Here is a 17,002-nt window from a genome sequence, read left to right as displayed (position 1 = left end):
ATAATCTTATCTCACTTAGGCAGCAGCACGGCCAAAATTTTCTGAACAAAAGGCTAATAAATATTGCCCTCAAAATTATCAATCTTTTCTCACAAAAAAAATGCCAGGAATTAATTTTAGAATTTTGCTTATGTTTTGAATGTAACATAACATAGCAAAATCGACCAATTTTTCATGAATTTTAAGCAAAGCAACGCATTTTTACTGTTCATTTAGCGTTTCAAAAGCTTGTAAAAATTAGAGAATAATTGTATTTCAAGTTAATTGGAGTTTTTTTTCTTCAGGGGATTTGGTGTGAGCTTTGTGTTTGGACATAATGGGGGAGTTAATTCGGATGTCACGCGTCTGTGCTTCCTTTCAGCTATGAAAAATGGTGAGACTGGCAAACAAAAGACTAGGATTCTGTTTTTTTTTGTAATTTTTATGTTGTTATTTTTTCTCTTTTTTCAATCGTTTAACAGCACTGGGAAGTCAAGCAGAACGAGTTCATGCTTTCTGTCAAACAATTCTATCTGGTGATTTTGAGAGCACTAATAGACGGCAAAAGAACAAAGAGACGGTCTTTAGACCGACTGCGTAATCAGTAGACTAGTTTGCGCTTGCAGGAACAGTTTGCGAGCACTATATCTTTTTTCAGAACCTGACTTTTTTTCTTTTTTTTTCCTGCTTCACATTAGAAACGCTTGAAATTCGATTTTTGGATTAAAAATTAGGTGAATAACGTCATTTTAGAAAAATAGCAAATAAATTGAACTGTTTTCGCGTTTACTAAATGAAAATTCTGCTCCTTGAGAATTCTGCCGAGTTGGCGTAGCAGAATTCGATTACGGAGAATGAAAAGTGCTTACTTAGTTAAAGTCCTTTTGCTTCAAACCATTTGGAGGCAGGGAGTTTAAAAATTATTCGTACTTGTTCAAAAAACGTGACAGATGTGAAAACAAGCAGTGACGGGTTCCAATTCTTACTTGAAATTTTCAAGGAACTGTCAAGAGAGGAGAGAAAAAATGCAAAATTAACTTTTTACTTACCGCAGTTCACTAAGAACCATAAATGTCACTATAAATGGAAAAGGATGGTCATTTCATTGACGATGATCGTCAGAAAGATGAAAATGTCGACTGAAATATGCAGACACAATTTGCATGTCATTTAGATGATTTTCTGACCAAAGTTTTTATTAAAAATTTTATTTTTAGACGGTGAGCAAAATTATATTTAGTCCTACATCTGAACTGGAAACGGTATTCACACATTTCGCTCCTCACACGTTTCGCCCCTCTTAAATCTAGTGGCACATTTCGCCCCTCACACATTTCGCCCCTCATAAATTACTGGCACATTTCGCCCCTAAAGTGTGCATTAAGAAATCGGCGTTAATTAACTGTGTAATAAGTTAGGGGCGAAACGAGCGAGGACAAAATGTGTGAAATTATTAGGGGTGAAAAGTGAGGGGCGAAATGTGCCACTAGATTTAAGAGGGGCGAAATGTGTGTGGGGCGAAACGTGGGACTTTCACTGGAAACAGGAACTTTTTTCATGAATCTTTTCATCCAGTTCTTTGTTAGTCATTCCTCTCGTTCTTATCTTTGCTGAAAACTCCCCTTTAAAAGAAAAAATGTGAAAAAATAAAAAATTTTGCACGTGAAAAAAAATTGAGTCATTTATAATTTATTCCAGTGTCCATATTGTAATTTAGAAGAAAAAAGAAAAAAATGAGTTTTTATATTTTCACATTGTCACATTTTTTACTCAAAGAATGTAAATTAAGGTTAGCAAGTGGATAAGTCGATTAAGTGGGAATCTTACAACGGTGTGCGATTGATTACAAGCAACTTTAGAAGGGTCGGCTAATGAGAAATGTAGACAAGATATGAACAAGATGTGAACTGAATTGAAGTGAAAACAACAAGACCTCAGGTGGTTGAAAAGACCTTCCTAATCGGGGTTGGTTTCTACGGGGGTTGGTTACTTTTGTGTAAGCTTGTTTGAGTAAATAGAAATTGCCAAAATAGAGCGCCCGTAATTGAAATAATGCGACAAATTTTTTTTGATAGCAAGGCTACCTGCCCGCGTTTTACGTTACTTACATAAACGTTATTTTTCTTCTCCACAAAAAAACTCTTAATTTCTATAGGAAAGAGGAAATACGAACAAGACTAACGCACATTGGCAATTAGGTTTAACAAAGGAAATATGCATTTTAGAAATATTGATATAGCTTTTTAATACTGTTGGAGAGTTCATTGAAGTTCAAAACTATTGAAATTTAACATGACTAGGCCTGACTGATAACCTGTAGCGGGATGACATCCCCCCTCAAATCCGTTTGCCAATTTTCCCGAAAAACCCTTCCACTTCTGCTATTTTTACGATATTCATTTGGTTGATCGCCTTAAAATGTTTGGCTCTTTTTACTTCCCTCCACCTGCAATTTTCTAAAGAAAAAATTCTGTTTGCGTAGTCTTAACAAGTGCCCGGTAGTCAAAATCTTCCAAAAAGTGACCAAAACGCCATTTTCGACTTTAAAAAAAATACTTTGGGTGTCTTAGGGATGGTCGAAAACTCCAATTGGTTGGCCCAAAAAATTGTCGACAAAATTTTGAAACATTTTTCGGAAAGCCCCCGCCCTCTCCAAAAATTCCTGCACAAGCCAAACTGGGCTTGAAAACCCATTTGTCTCGTGATCTCGTGATCGAATTAAGTTTGGCGTAATTTTAGACGAGCCGTTTTTTTTCAATTTTCAAACTCTTTGCAAAAACTCAGAAAGAAACAGTTTTGTCGAGCTATTTGGAACGGATGAAAGTATCTGGCCAATATTTAGATCTTCAATAAGGAGTTTACAGTGCTGAAAAACGCATTGAACTTGAAATTAAAAATGAGTTTTTTTCTCAAAATGGGTTGATTTTATGTTAAAAACGATAAATAAAAAATTTAAACTTGCATAGAATTTCAGGAAAATTAATATCACGCGTTTTGCTTTGCGAAATTCGGGCCAAAATTTTACCCCAAAAACTGATCATTTTGATTTTTTAGTCAACCAGAAATAACACAAAAAAAATTTGTCATTCACTGACATAATTATATAAAAATGAGGTTTTTGTGTAACCTAACAGACATTAACAAGGGTATAGTCTCCAAAACCTTGTTTCAATTAATTTTTTCAAATTTGATACTCAAAAAAGTTGTTTTTATTATATAAACATGCACCAATTTTTTAATTGGAAACAATTTTTAAACGTTTTTCGCAATTTTTTGAAGGTTATACTCTTCTTAAAGTTTACTGGGCTATATAAAAAGCTCTGTTTAATTTAATTATGTCGGTGATCGACGAAGTAGTTTTCGTGTAGTTTTTTATAGAATATTCCATTTTTCAGTTGAATTTTTGGATCGTAGGGACAATTTGAATCAGCACTGTATATAATCCAAACGAAATTTCGGTTGACATATTTTGGCGGTGCATATACAAAAAAGTCCCATACAAAACAGTGCAATACAAAATAGTCCCAAAAATCATGTAATGGAGGAGAGAAACAGTCCAATACAAAACAGTCCGGTTTAATAACCGGCTCTAAAATTCGTTTTAAGTCCTACCCTCTGTTGGCAAGCTCGCAACATGTTGGCGCGACTGCGGCTGTCACTATTTTTTTCATTAGGCTTGTTGAACAGAGGGCAATTCTCGGCCTGTCGGCTTGTTAAAACAATTATTTGGGACTGTTTTTCGGACTGTTTTGTATTGGACTGTTTTTTCGTTCATTTTCATACTTTTCTGGACTGTTTTGTATTGGACTGTTTTGTGTGGGACTGTTTTGTACAGACACGATTTTGGCAAACAGTTGATACTAATTTGTAGATTCTCTGAAAGCTTTTGTTGAACTCAATTCTCAGTTCGTACTCGTTTAAGTAGTTTTGTGTTGCATCAAGCATCAATCGATAAGAGATGAGATCAAGGCTTCACGTGCGGCAGATGAAATAGAAAAAACCTAGCTAAAAATCAGAAAAACTGCTTGTATCATGACAACCTACGTGTTTTGACAATCTTTACCCATTATGGTAAGTAGTTTTGTTATGAAAAAAAACTGAGTTTGTACAAAAGTTTGAAATTTTTTGAGGCTTTTTGAAAATCTTTCCCATAACACACAATTTCGTAAACAACAAGTTCATACAATAACCTCTAGAGTGATCAAGCCAAAAACGTGGCCTGAAAACCCTTTGAGTAGGTTTCGAGCCGTTTTTTATAACGTTTACACGTTAATAGAACGTGTAAATAAGTTTCAACTTCTAAAATAAGTTTCAAATTTCAACTTCTAATAAAATAGCTGGTTGCCGTGCAATTAACAGCAAAAATTCCGAGCATATTCATAAAACAAAATAGAAAAAATTGTTCTTGATATTCTTTTTCTTGTTTTCAGAGTCGGTTTTAAGGTATTAAATTAAAAATTCTAATTTTTGCAAAACAGTTTTAAAATTTTTTCATAACACCTTTTGGCAAATTAAGCGCTAAATGAAACATCGAAAACAAGCAAAATCAAATATTTCCTAGATCAAATATATTTTTTTGAAATGGTAATTTTCCATGTAACGAGCGTTAGTCGATTGTGTTAGTCGCTCAAAATTAGACTAAAAAAACCCATGAATGTAAAAGCAATGCTCCAAAAAGCGGCAATAAAAGTCAAAAAACTAATTTTACTCGAGTGAGGCTTAGTTGATTCTAAATTTTGAGTTTGATTTTCTTTTAAATGGAAAAAATAGTAGTTAAAAAGTAAAAACTTAACTGAAACAAAAACAACGCCGAACAAAAATGTACTCCGTTTTTTCTTTCAAAAATTAGATCAATTATCCAAACTAATCCAACACTGCTTCATTCAACGCTGCAAAAATTGTTAAAAGCCGAGATGATTCAGTGCTGGTTTAGGACTAAACTTGAAATTTTTTCTTTGGAAAAATTCTGTGAAGCAACAACTGGTCGAAAGGCACCATTTGCACCAGCGACAAATAATAGGTTTTAATTGGTATGCTGCAATCGAGCTGATACGTATTATGTGTTTGCCTAACCGAGACACCAACTGTTTACACAATGCCTGGCGGTTCTAGGCCCTGGGAGAGGCCCGGGTCGAAATTGGTCCCAATTCTGGTCTCGTTTTTTTTCCATAGAGGGTGCCGAATGAGCACAAAGTTTAGAAAAACGAGCTTAATGTGCCCAATTTTTACCAAAGGGAGCTAAGTAAACCAAATTTTAAGAAAGTTGAGCTCAATTTTTGGTTCCGAAGTTCTCGGTATGCGGATGGATGAGTCCTACTATTCAAAAAGGGGCTAAACGAGCTCAATTTTTTGCAAAAGGAGCTGTATGAGCACAATTTCTAGAAATATAGGCTTCATTTTTGGTCCTCAGTTTGTCGAATTTTTCTGAAACTGGTTTATTTTTCGGAAGCTGGTGCAAACTGTCTCATTTTTACTAAAGTTACCAGTAGTCGCTTTCGACTAGGTGTAGCTTTCGATGAATTTTAGCAATAAAAAATTTAACCCATTATTTAATTTCGCCGTTTTGTACATTTACAGGGCTGATTTTTTGTCCGATCATTTGAAAATAAAATCAAAGAACATCAAGAGACAGATAGGATCCATTCTTTTTCATGCTTAAGTGGGCAAAGTCAATTAAGCTATGAGCCAAAAGAGCGCAAACTAAATCACATAAAATATTTTTTTCTACGAATATGATTGCTTCTCACCTTCCCGATTGCGGTTGCGTCTTTGCCGCCAGGTTTTTCTGCATGATTCTTCAATTAATAATTGAATTGAAATTGCTAAAAAGCCGTAAAATAGGATTGCAAACATTTATTAAAGTCAAAGAACTGTTTGTGTTTAACTAGAACCTTTTCCAGTAGGAATTCTAGAAAAACAAACATAAAAGAGATTACAGGAATTCAATCAAATGTTATATACTAAAACAAATATGGGGCTCAAAAATTTTATCGTCAAAGTTTTTGCTCATTAGGCGGTGTTTTATCTTTCTTAACCCTGAAACAGATTTTGAATAATAGCCATGTTGTAAATATTGAGACGCAAGAGGAGCTTTTGTATATACCTATGAAATATTTTCAATGGTATATTTATAAGAAACATTTACAACTCAAACTGAAATTTATGCGAGGTGAAATATGAATAAATTTGATAAGGCGACAACACGCGTCTTGTTTAAACATAGGTATGGAATTTACCCATGTTTGTTTTCTAGACAACCCCGGAGAGAAAATAGATAATTAAAAATGATAAAAGCACACTTCAAGTTTGCAAACTTATGCTCAACAAAATATTGGCACATTCCAGAGGTTTAAAATCAGACCAAGACTAAATTGATTTGAAGTCAGCGGTAGACACTTAGGTGTGCTAAAACGCCCAATTGGTATTTTTATACCCAGCGGGGCGCGTAGGAAAAGCAATTCTTTGAACAGAAAATCTATCACGATTGCTCTGTAGATAAACTATATTTCTGATTCAGCCATCGTTGCCCTTTTTAGACCCAACTGAGAATTTTTCAAAACGGACCGAAAAAGTCAACGAACTGGAAAATTTTTAATGTTTTTTTTTCTTTTTCCCTCTTTTCATCTTTTCTTTCTTCTGTGACGATTGATTTTATGCGGTCACTTTTTCTACAATATGGTTCATACTGTGATCAAAGTAAAAGAAAGCCTTAAAAATTCACAATCTATCCAAATCAAAAAAGTGTTTGTACTTTTAAAATTATTTCCGTTGTTTTTTAGTACCTGCCGTTAGACTTCAAGGGTAATTGCTTCAGCATGAATTCTTGGGACTCAATAAAAACGGAAACAATCAAAAAGAGAAGCTCAATATGCCGAATGCTGATTGAACCGAAGACCAGTAGTAGTTTACACAAAAATTTCGAGAAAATATCGAAGCAACAAACTTTTTCGATGCCCTCAGATAGTCAAATGTCTTCGATCACGGTGTTTGTTATTTTAAAAAACAATAGTATAAAATTTCAATATTTGTTCGATTTTTTTTCGGAATTTTGAACCTAACCTGCCTGATTTTTTACTGAGTAACTCGAGTTCAGTATATCTATTTATATTTATATTTGAGAAAGAAAAACGCATTGATTTAGTTGGATTAATAAAAAAGTTTCATTTATTCACTTTGTTTTATTCAAATTTCATTCTGATACATATATTATATGTAGTTTCAAAATAGACCTTTTATTCCATGCACTATACCATCTTTCGTGAAAAATTATGTTCTGCATTTTTATAGAAAAACAAAAAGATTGCTCGTATCAGAGCAGGTGTTCTTATCACCCTTTTGTCCCCATGAGAAATTTGTTTGATAGAAATGATAAAAAAGTTTAAAATAAAGTACAAAATGAGCTATTTCACGTCTTTTATTGAGCAAATTGCTGGTATTAATTCAATTTTGGAATGAAATAATTTGACGCTTAACTATAAACAAGACTGCTCGTATCAGGGCGAAGCCCTGAATGTTCCGACTGCCTTTTAAGGTTTATGGAGCAGCAGTAAAAACATAAAAAATTGAAATGAAATAAAATAAAATGAAATTTTTTTTTTCTAAATTTTGAAATTTTTGATGAAAATCATCTCCCCACACGCCATATAAAGTACAAAAAGAGAGATTTCGTTCCTTGTAACAAATCAATTATGGCAAATAAGCTTTGTTCAACCAATTTGGAACGATTAATAAAACGGATTAAATCTCCGCTTACGCGTTAATAGCCCAAATTATATCGCGCGTTAATTGTCCCAAATTGGTCAAAATGGCCAAAATGGCAATTTCTAAACCCTCATAACTTTACGAAAAATGATCACAGGTGAAATATCTTTTCAAATTTAAGCTCAGGACAACAATATCTTTTGAGTGATATAAAAAAATTCCGTCAAAAAAGGCTAGTTAAAAAGTCGAAATTTGTCTGAAGAAAAAAAAAAACCCACCCGAGCACAAATATTCCGTTACTTTCGTATCGAAAGACGGAACAAAAAAGAAAACTAGAAACAAAAAGTACGAGCAACTTCTTTTCCGGCAGGAGTAGGGGATTAAACTATAGGGTAATAAAAGCCGTATCAAACTGAAACTAAGAAGCAACAAGACTGCTCGTATCAGGGCGAAGCCCTGAATGCTCCGACTGCCTTTTAAGGTTTATGGAGCAGCAGTAGTAACATAAAAAACTAAATGAAATAAAATGAAATCAAATTTTTTTTTTAATTTGAAGTTTTTTATGAAAATCATCCCCCCACACGCCATATAAAGTACAAAAAGATAGATTTCGTTCCTTGCAACAAATCAATTATGGCAAATAAGCTTTGTTCAACCAATTTGGAACGATTTAAAAGACGGATTAAATCTCCGCTCACGCGTTAATAGCGCGAATTATATCGCGCGTTAATTGTCCCAAATTGGTCAAAATGGCCAAAATGGCAATCTTTAAACCCTCATAACTTTACGCAAAATGATCACAGGTAAAATATCTTTTCAAATTTAAGCTCAGGACAATAATGGCTTTCGAATGATTAAAAAAATTCCGTCAAAAAAGGCTAAATAAAAAGTCGAAATTTGTCTGAAGAAAAAAAAACCCACCCCGAGCACAAATATTCCGTTACATTCGTATCGAAAGTCGGAACAATAAGACGAACATCGACAAAGTATTGTAATTAAAGTATACCTAACTGACTAAAGTTGCCTTTTTGAGCTCCATACCTGAATAAAAATGGTCGCAGGTGAAATCTTCATTTAATTTTGAGCTCAAGACAATCATATTTTTGGGAAACCTAAAAAACAACCATCTAAAACGGTTTCATTGAAGGTCGGAAAAAAACAAGAGATAGAACAAGACTGCTCGTATACCTGGACAAAACCCCTCAATGTTCACTCTGCCCCTTAAATCTGAAAAAAACTCCTTAAAAACTGAATTAAGTTATCAAAAAACGGCTCTTGTCTATTTTGTCTTTCTTTATCCTCCACACGCTAGGTGAAATGCAAAGAGATGCACTTAGCGTCTCTTAATGTATTCTCAAGTTTGAAAAGCTGGCCTCAATTCAACTTGAAAAAATTTAAATAGTCGCTGACGTAAGAAAACAGCATATCGCGCTTTAATTATTTCAGATTTTTTTAAAGTAACGGTTTTCCCACACAAAAACACTATCGAAAATTTTTCAAAATTTTGAGCTCAGGCGACTACAATATTTTTCAGATAGCAATTTTTTTGGCAAAAACGTTTTGTTTACCAGCCGAAATTCGACTGATTAAAAACAAGACTGCTCGTATGTCAGAGCAAGGAGCAATCCGATTTCCCCTTAAAGATGAAGAGAAAATTTTAGCTTCAAAAAATTGGTGAAATAATAGTGCGAAATTGTTTCAATTTTTGTCTTCTTTTTATAACCCACACACTATGCTAAACCCAAGCTGATGTAATTCTCATAAAAATAAACACAAAAATGATCAGCCACACACCGAGCTGTCAGTGCTTAAGCCGAAGATGAATGATCGCAGCCGTGCAAATCAGAATTTGACCGAATGGAAATTTTTAGAACGACCAATGGTGCACTCAGTAGCTTGCCGAGAGGGGAGGGGGGGAGGGGACAGCTCTTTTGTTCATTTCTGGTTGCCATTTAAAAAAAAAATTCGTAACTGTTTAAAACGTCATTTTAGCTTGTTTTTTTTTAAAGTATGCCTGGACAAAATAGGGTCTTTTTAGTATATTTGGAGAGCTCGAAAAAAAATGGTCGACCTAAAAAAAGTGGTTCACATAATTTTCTTTTTTTATCGAAAAACCACCCCCACCCCTAGAAAAATTTCTGCGCACGCCACTGGATACACTATGAGAATTAGATGTAATGGATTCTAACTGAAATGGAGCTAAATGGAGGTAAAAAAGCATATCATGTTGTACGAATCATAACTACCGACAAAAATTGCAACGTATATTAAAAAAAGGCTGTTATGATACTATTTTTTTTCATGAAGAAATGTTTATTTTTAGTCCGGAAAACCAGTCGAGTTATGAAGACAATATTAGAATGAAAGAAGAGAATCTAACGGAAGCATGTCATGGAACAAATTATGACGTGGCTCTGTTATTAAAATTAGCCAACCGTCAAATGGTTTTCGAATTATCATGATCTGCATTTTGTTAGTCTAAATAGCATGTTATGGAAAACTGTACAAAAAGAGGAAAAATTTTTAACATTGATTTGTGCCTGGTTGATGAAAAAGACTAATTATAAAAAAGGACTACGGTTTAGAAAGGAGGGAACCTAAATTTTCTGAAGTTTTTCTAAGGCCGACCGATCAACAGAATGACCAATCCGATGTATTGTTAAACGGTTATTCGCGTCAAATAACAGACATGGTGTGTTATGCTAAATGAGGTTTAAGCATAAATCAGACGGATTTACATGGAGGATTTTACGAGAAAAAAAGCGACTAAAAACGTAATGCTTAGACTAACATGGTTTCTATGGTCAAGAGTAATATTGATGACCAGGTAAAGATTAACACTTACAAGACTTATCGATCTAAATGAGTATTCAAAACAAATGAAGTTTTAGCTTTGGGATTCAGGTATGAAGTTTTTTAAATACTGGTTGCATAGTCTTTTCAGATTCGAATCGATGTCTGGATCCTCACTGTCTTCCACCACTGAAGACGACAAAGGTATAAGTAACTACTGTAGTTCCTCCTCAGTATAGGTCCGTAACTCAGGAATTACCTCCGTCGGAACGCCCGAGAATGGGGGAGAAGGTGGCAATTCCTTTCATTTTCCAAGATGAGGTCATTAATTGTGTCCTTGCTGAGTTTAAAAGAGTTCTCTGCACTCCCCAACCCTTGTTCACCTACAACATCTACAAACAACCTTTCACCATTACATTTTGTTCCATTCTTAACCACTAAGGTCCGAAGTGTCAAACGGTAAAAAAGTGATTCGTCTTCAGCTAAAGATCCTGGTGAGAAATTCTTTCTTGTAATTCTTTCTGGTTGGAAACTTGTCTTCTACGGTTTCGGCTTTGAGGATTTTTTTTGGTTTTCTCGTAATTGTTCTGGCTTTGTAAGAGTGTCTGCTGGAAGATTTAATACCTCTTGTTGTGTTCTCGGAGCCATTTATCTTTTCTTAGACCCTACTTTCTTTAAAGGGTTCGAAAAAGCTAGTCCAATTGTCTTCTTGTTGTATATTCCCGCAGGCCCTTTTTGGGGGAACGATGGACATGGCTTGGAGTTGCTTCCTTTTTAGTTCGGTTGTCTGTTTTTCCTATCCAAAGAAGTGTCTAAGTATCCGTCCTTCACTATGTCGTCTGCTGCCCAGTTGTATGCCCTATATTTTGACAATAATGATTTTCCGTTGTCCAAAAATTCAGTATAAATACGACTGATTAGGTTTTAGTGTGAGTGTTTTGTTAGAAATCGTTTGTAGTTTTGATTTGACAGATTTTCACAGTGTGTACAAGTTTTGTTACTAACTCATTCTAACGGTGGTCATCTACTGTACAAAAATGTTATTGGTAATCTTTGAATCACAAAACAATTTTAAAAAAATCCCGGTAAAACAAGAAGCGTAATCAACACTAATCGTATTTTGATTTCCATGTAGAAGAACATAATCGGTCAAAAAGTTGATAACTGTTTTGGCAGAAGTACTTGAAGTAATTTTCGCCGACGGAAACTCTGAGGATCTATCTATACAATGAAGGATATTTTTACAAGGGCTCCATTCTGAATCTAAAGGACCTCAAAAATCTAAATCAGTTTCTTCATATACATCCGTGAGAAATTTTATCCCAGATTGGCCTGAATGAGTTTCGTGTAGTATTGTCTTGACTTTTCTTCTGAGTACGTAGGGTAAACAAAATTTGTTAGCCATTCATAACGAACCGATTGTAATGTGAAGGTCCTCTTACAACTGCTGAAAACAGCGACCAATTATAGTGGTGAGCAACTCCATTTTCTCCTCTATAGCTTTAACCAAGGGTTTTATAATGTTGTCTGGTTAAGTGAATAATGAATTCATATATTGTTGAACAAATTGTTCAATTCTAATAGTCTATAGGCATTTTGAGAGAACCGAAGTATTTTTTTTTGTTAGTGAAGATTGATCAGATGACACTGTTTCTGCAGCAAAAATCTCATTAATACTGGCTGAGAAGGGAGTAATTACAAGTCTGCTTTATACATTTGCATTATTTACAAAATCGGACTCCATAGAAATTTTTACTGTTGTTTCAAATATACAGATAAAAAGTATAAAAAATGTAAAATTTCAGATGATAATTTTTGATGAGGTAGTTTTCGAATAAACACAGAGAGAACAACAAGGGTTAAAAATTGCAGACCGGCCGTGGTAAAAAATCCCAAGAAAACATACTGGAACTAATGAAATTCAGAATAGATGCAGTTACCTTATCACGTAATACCTTATCATTGAAATTTTTCCAAAATTTGAGCAGGTTTGAGTTAGTATGAAACCTAATTTTCGATGAAATATCCGATGAATTTATAAATGAAAATTTTTTGAAATTGTTGCCACCATGAATTGTTTGTCGTATGCTGAGAGTGGTAGGGATTTTTCAATTGAATTTCTTGAATTATTGTCGGTAAAAACTTTATACTTGCCAGCTAAGTTTTTACCAAAAACTTAAAGTGTGAAAGTCTGTCAACCCATTTTGTCAAGCAGCTGTGATGATTTTCATTTCCATGATTACAGGTCATAGCGAATAGTAGTGCTTTGTGATCAGTTCATACTTCAAATTCCGACCAGTACAAGTGGTTTTTGTACTGTTCTATGGTCCAAAAAGCGCCCAGTAGCTCGAATTCGTTTGCTGAATTTTTCGCTTCGTGAGGATTTAAAAGTCGACTGGCAAAAGAAACTGATCTCCAGTCGTTTCTATAGAGTTAGTTCAGCGTAGCGCCGAGACCGTTATGGTAGTCATCTGATTTCACTCTTGTACATAATTTCATGTCAAACTGTTTATTTTGTGTGGAGTTTGAAATTTCAGCATTTGTTCTCTTGAACTCGACTGTGCGGTCGTGCTTTCAATTCAAGATTGACATCTTGTTTAGTAACGGTCATAAGGGACTTCCCATAACTGCAAGATTTCGAATGATTTTCATGAATTGATTAACCGAACCGAAAAATGAGTGTAATTCTTTCAAGTTCCAAGGATTCTATCTTCTAACGCGGTTTCTCCTAATTTCGAATTTTAGAAATCAAGCCACGCAAATGCTTTTCCAAACAAAATTTGCATTCAAGCAATATAACGGCAAAATTGTTTTTATCCAGGGTAGATAAAATTTTTTCGACCCTTGTTCTATGTTCTTGGAAGCTTCCTTCGGAAGAGATCAAGATATCGTCTAGATAACCGTTGTTAAAAAACATATTTCCAATGGTTGAGTCCATTACTCATTGAAAATTCATGGGCATATTGCCTATTCCGTAAAAACCATTTAGTAATTTCTATGTTTGTTTATGCTTCCTCCTACAGTAAAGTTGCAGTGTTTGCTCAAAAAATTGTCAAATTTCAATTGATTGTAATCGTTTTTGAGGAGTAAACTTCTGAACAAAACTTCTCCGGCGGACTGTATTTGGAAAACTGTGATGCCGCGTCATCTAATGAATCATGAATGCCTGGCATGTGGTCTTTGTTTTCAGGAATTTTGTTATTAAAAACCTTTGTGTCTAACGCAAGTTTTTTTGAGTTGTGTTTTTTGCAAGTGATCCCAATTCGACTGATAAATCTATCTTTGTCACAACTTTAAAAATTTTTGATATGTCTATCGGTTTTTAGTTTATCAAATTCATAGTTTATCACAGGGAGTAAGTATTAGGGTCTCTTCTTCCTTTTAATTGAATCAGTTATTACGGGTCATGAAAATGTGTAACATTCAAATAAATTTCTTTTTTTTTCAAATTATGCGGAAAAGTGTATACAAATTTTTACAACTGACTCAATTTCATTGGTGTTCTTGAAGTGAGGAAGAAGTTTCAAAGTATCTGTGCGACTTGTTGGGGTACCTTGTTGTTCTCGAGAATATGTATTTCATAACCGTCAGACATAAGGAATGCTGATTTTTTGTGAGACCATCCGTTGGATCTGATTGGTACTATGATTTGACCTACTATATTTATCGGGTCGTCCGTAAATCCACGTACGGGATTCTTCGTCGCTTGATCGAATGAGTTGATTTTTAGCTAAGGGTCCCTTAGTGAGTCACATTTCTTAGTGAATTCGTGAGTCACATTTCTTTTTAGGCAGCTGAATTGACTTGGATGTATAATTGGAGGAAATTTTTTTCCTAAACCGATATTAAGTAGTTAGTTCAGCCCTTTACCTTCGTCGTGCAAATTGTTGTCACGCTGAGTACAGAATAGTAGTCGTTGTCGCTTTTTCTTCATTCTGACTATGCATTAATTACCCCAAAGCATTGATTATGTACATAATTATATAAAATAGCCTGTTCCGACGGATATACATATTTCGTATTTATAATTCCGTGATTATTGATTATTTACAAAAATACGGTTTTCCGTCTGGTTTTACAATGTTTGTAGTATGTCCTTTGAAATTGCAAGATGTACAAATAACGTCGTTTGCAGGGCGGCATACAGCAAAGTGGCCCTCCACAATTTTTCATCCCTATCACATACATGAGTTTTTTCTATCTACAGCGAGTGTTGGTTCAAATTCCGGTAGTTGTTTAAAAAATGATTTTGCACAATATGAAAGTTTCTTAAACAGTTTGTCGATTTCGAATGATTTGGGATCCTTTCTCGTTGTTTTATTTAACATTCAGAGTTTTCTGTGGTGGTAAAGTTTCTTGTGGTCTGATATTAATTTACGTTGGACTTCGAGTTTTTTATATGGTTGATAGAGATGTCGAGAATCGGTTCGTCATCTCCGTTTGAAATATCACAACTCTTAGCCATCTCAGTTAGCGCGCCCAGAACTGTTCCAATCTCTTCTATCTCAATGGCGTCTATTAACTAGCATGTCGTGTTCGATTGTTACGTTTTGTTTTTCGATAGAAGCTTGATTTAGAAAATCTAAAAATCAACGAAGTTTGTCCGAGCGGAATTGACTTATGGAAATTTTAGGAGATAAAGTGCTTCCCTCACTTCTCAGTGACAAATTTTCAGCAAATTTTCTTGTCCGCTTACTCATGCGCATTCCGTTAAATGTCTTGGCTTCTAGTTTGAATCTGATGCTATCTGATCTGTCAAACTTTCTCTGGTCTTCAATGTTTCCTGCTATCCGTTTGGCTTTGGCCGTCGTTGATTCATTTTTGTTGTTTCTCTTCTAATTGTAAGATTTCAGGTTTGAGAAAATCCAAAAAATTCAGTAGACTTTTTACATCGATGTTCTCTTTGACTAATAAAGCCGCTTGGGGACATATCCATCCAGTCTTCCTAGTCTTCTGATCGCGTTATTTGCCAGAATGGTGGTACTCCTCTCATGCCAGATTTGTTTACAGATTACTGTGATCTATTGAAATATGATGATGTTTTAACTCAACTAAGCTTAAACTGAAAAAGAAAGTAAAGAATAGAGTTCAATTACAATGATTGTTATTTCTAACTAATATGCAAAAACACTGAACTCGCTCACTCGATGAAGATTGCTAGCATTAGTCAAGTTAATATACGACTTGCTAAATCAGAAGAAAACAAACAGAAAGTCACAACACCAGGGATACATCTCTTTAGGTACATAAAAACAGTTAAAAGATTTATAGCGCTGCGGTGACCTTCAGGTTTTTTGGAGCAGATTTTTTCCTTTCAAAATTTTCAATGATTTCTAGGTTTCATTACAGTTCAATTTCATTAGATGGTTAGGAATAAACACCTACATTTTGATTGATTCAATTACTTTTTTCACCTTTAAATAAAACCTTCATGTTTCCAAAATTTTCACTGGATTTGAGATAATTGTTGAACTTCAATATAGCAGTTTCTGCCTAAACACGATGTCATTTTTGACTGTACATTCTCTCCCATTCGCACTTAAGCCCAATTATTTCTAAAACCGGTAGACTTTATTCTCAGTACTTTGCTTAACGCACTGTTCAACATCGCTTAGGTGACATTCAATCAAGATTCACCACAAGTTAATCCAAATAATAATATAAAAATGCCTCTCGCTCCTTGTGCATCAGTCGATTGTTTTTTTTTGCACCACTCAGAAAACTATTCGCAACAGTAGTTAAACTACTCATTCGGTCGACTTGAAGAGTATGAAAATTTAAATTTGCAACCTTGTTTAAGAGTTAAGATACCGGGCTCAAATTGCTATATAATTAGTGAGAGATAAATGAACAAAATAAGAGCAGCAATCTGACCGTACTGGTGACTCTGAAGTTGTTATAGTTTGAAAGCTATTGGAACGAAAGATTTTTATATAAATATTTCATCAATCATCAAAGATGGTGTCAGGTGTAAATATTCCCGAAGCGTATACAATCCATAACCTTTCCAATCATCTGAACATCAATCACAAAAAACTGCAGTGCTGCTAGTTCAAAAAACTTAGTTATGTAAATCAATAGGTAATGTCAGAGTTCCTCCTCTTTTTTATTGAATTGCGATATAAAACAAGCATTTTGAGAAGTTAAAAGACAAGCTCGATTGAATTTAATTAATTACTCAACCAGGATTGCCGTTTACTGTGCAAACAGCACAGCATGTTTTGACCATAGTCTTAAAAAGTTTTTTTTTCAAATTAAACTCGTTTTTTTTTGTGTGGCATCATAGTAAAACCTGATCGAAAAAAAAAGAAAAATTAGGTATACTCGACAGTCATACAAATAAACCGATTGGAAGACTGTTTCTGTAGAAAAATATTGTAAAAAATTTTAAGAAATGTTCTAGTTTTTTTACAGAATTTTTTCGAGTTTTTGAAGTTTTTGATTGCCAAAGTGGTTCCGAAAGTTTTAATGTTGTCCGGATTACGACTGAAATGGCTTTATTATGATCTATCACCAATTCCGATGATTT

General features: G+C 34.4%; 2 protein-coding genes across 9 annotated transcripts in view; one reads left to right on the top strand and one right to left on the bottom strand.

Moving 5' to 3' along the window:
- Positions 1-17,002, top strand: part of LOC134850907 (torsin-like protein) — a 442,884-nt gene that overhangs the window by 289,103 nt on the left and 136,779 nt on the right. The gene's annotated exons all lie outside the window — the stretch shown is intronic.
- The window catches only part of LOC134850905 (dystrobrevin beta-like), a 126,497-nt gene that overhangs the window by 84,088 nt on the left and 25,407 nt on the right, over positions 1-17,002 (bottom strand). The window contains exon 1 of one of the 6 annotated variants that reach the window (XM_063866695.1): positions 5,727-6,417. The exons of the other annotated variants lie outside the window; for them this stretch is intronic. Within the exon in view, the coding sequence (XP_063722765.1) occupies positions 5,727-5,770 (44 nt within the window). The 5' untranslated portion in view covers positions 5,771-6,417. Of the gene's footprint in view, positions 1-5,726; positions 6,418-17,002 lie in introns of those variants that run through there. 6 annotated transcript variants of the gene reach the window in all.

This window comes from Symsagittifera roscoffensis, chromosome 7 (genome assembly GCF_963678635.1).
Source record: "Symsagittifera roscoffensis chromosome 7, txSymRosc1.1, whole genome shotgun sequence".
NCBI lineage: Eukaryota > Metazoa > Xenacoelomorpha > Acoela > Convolutidae > Symsagittifera > Symsagittifera roscoffensis.
Note: the sequence above shows the minus strand (reverse complement) of the source record. Positions and strands in the feature narration are given on the sequence as shown.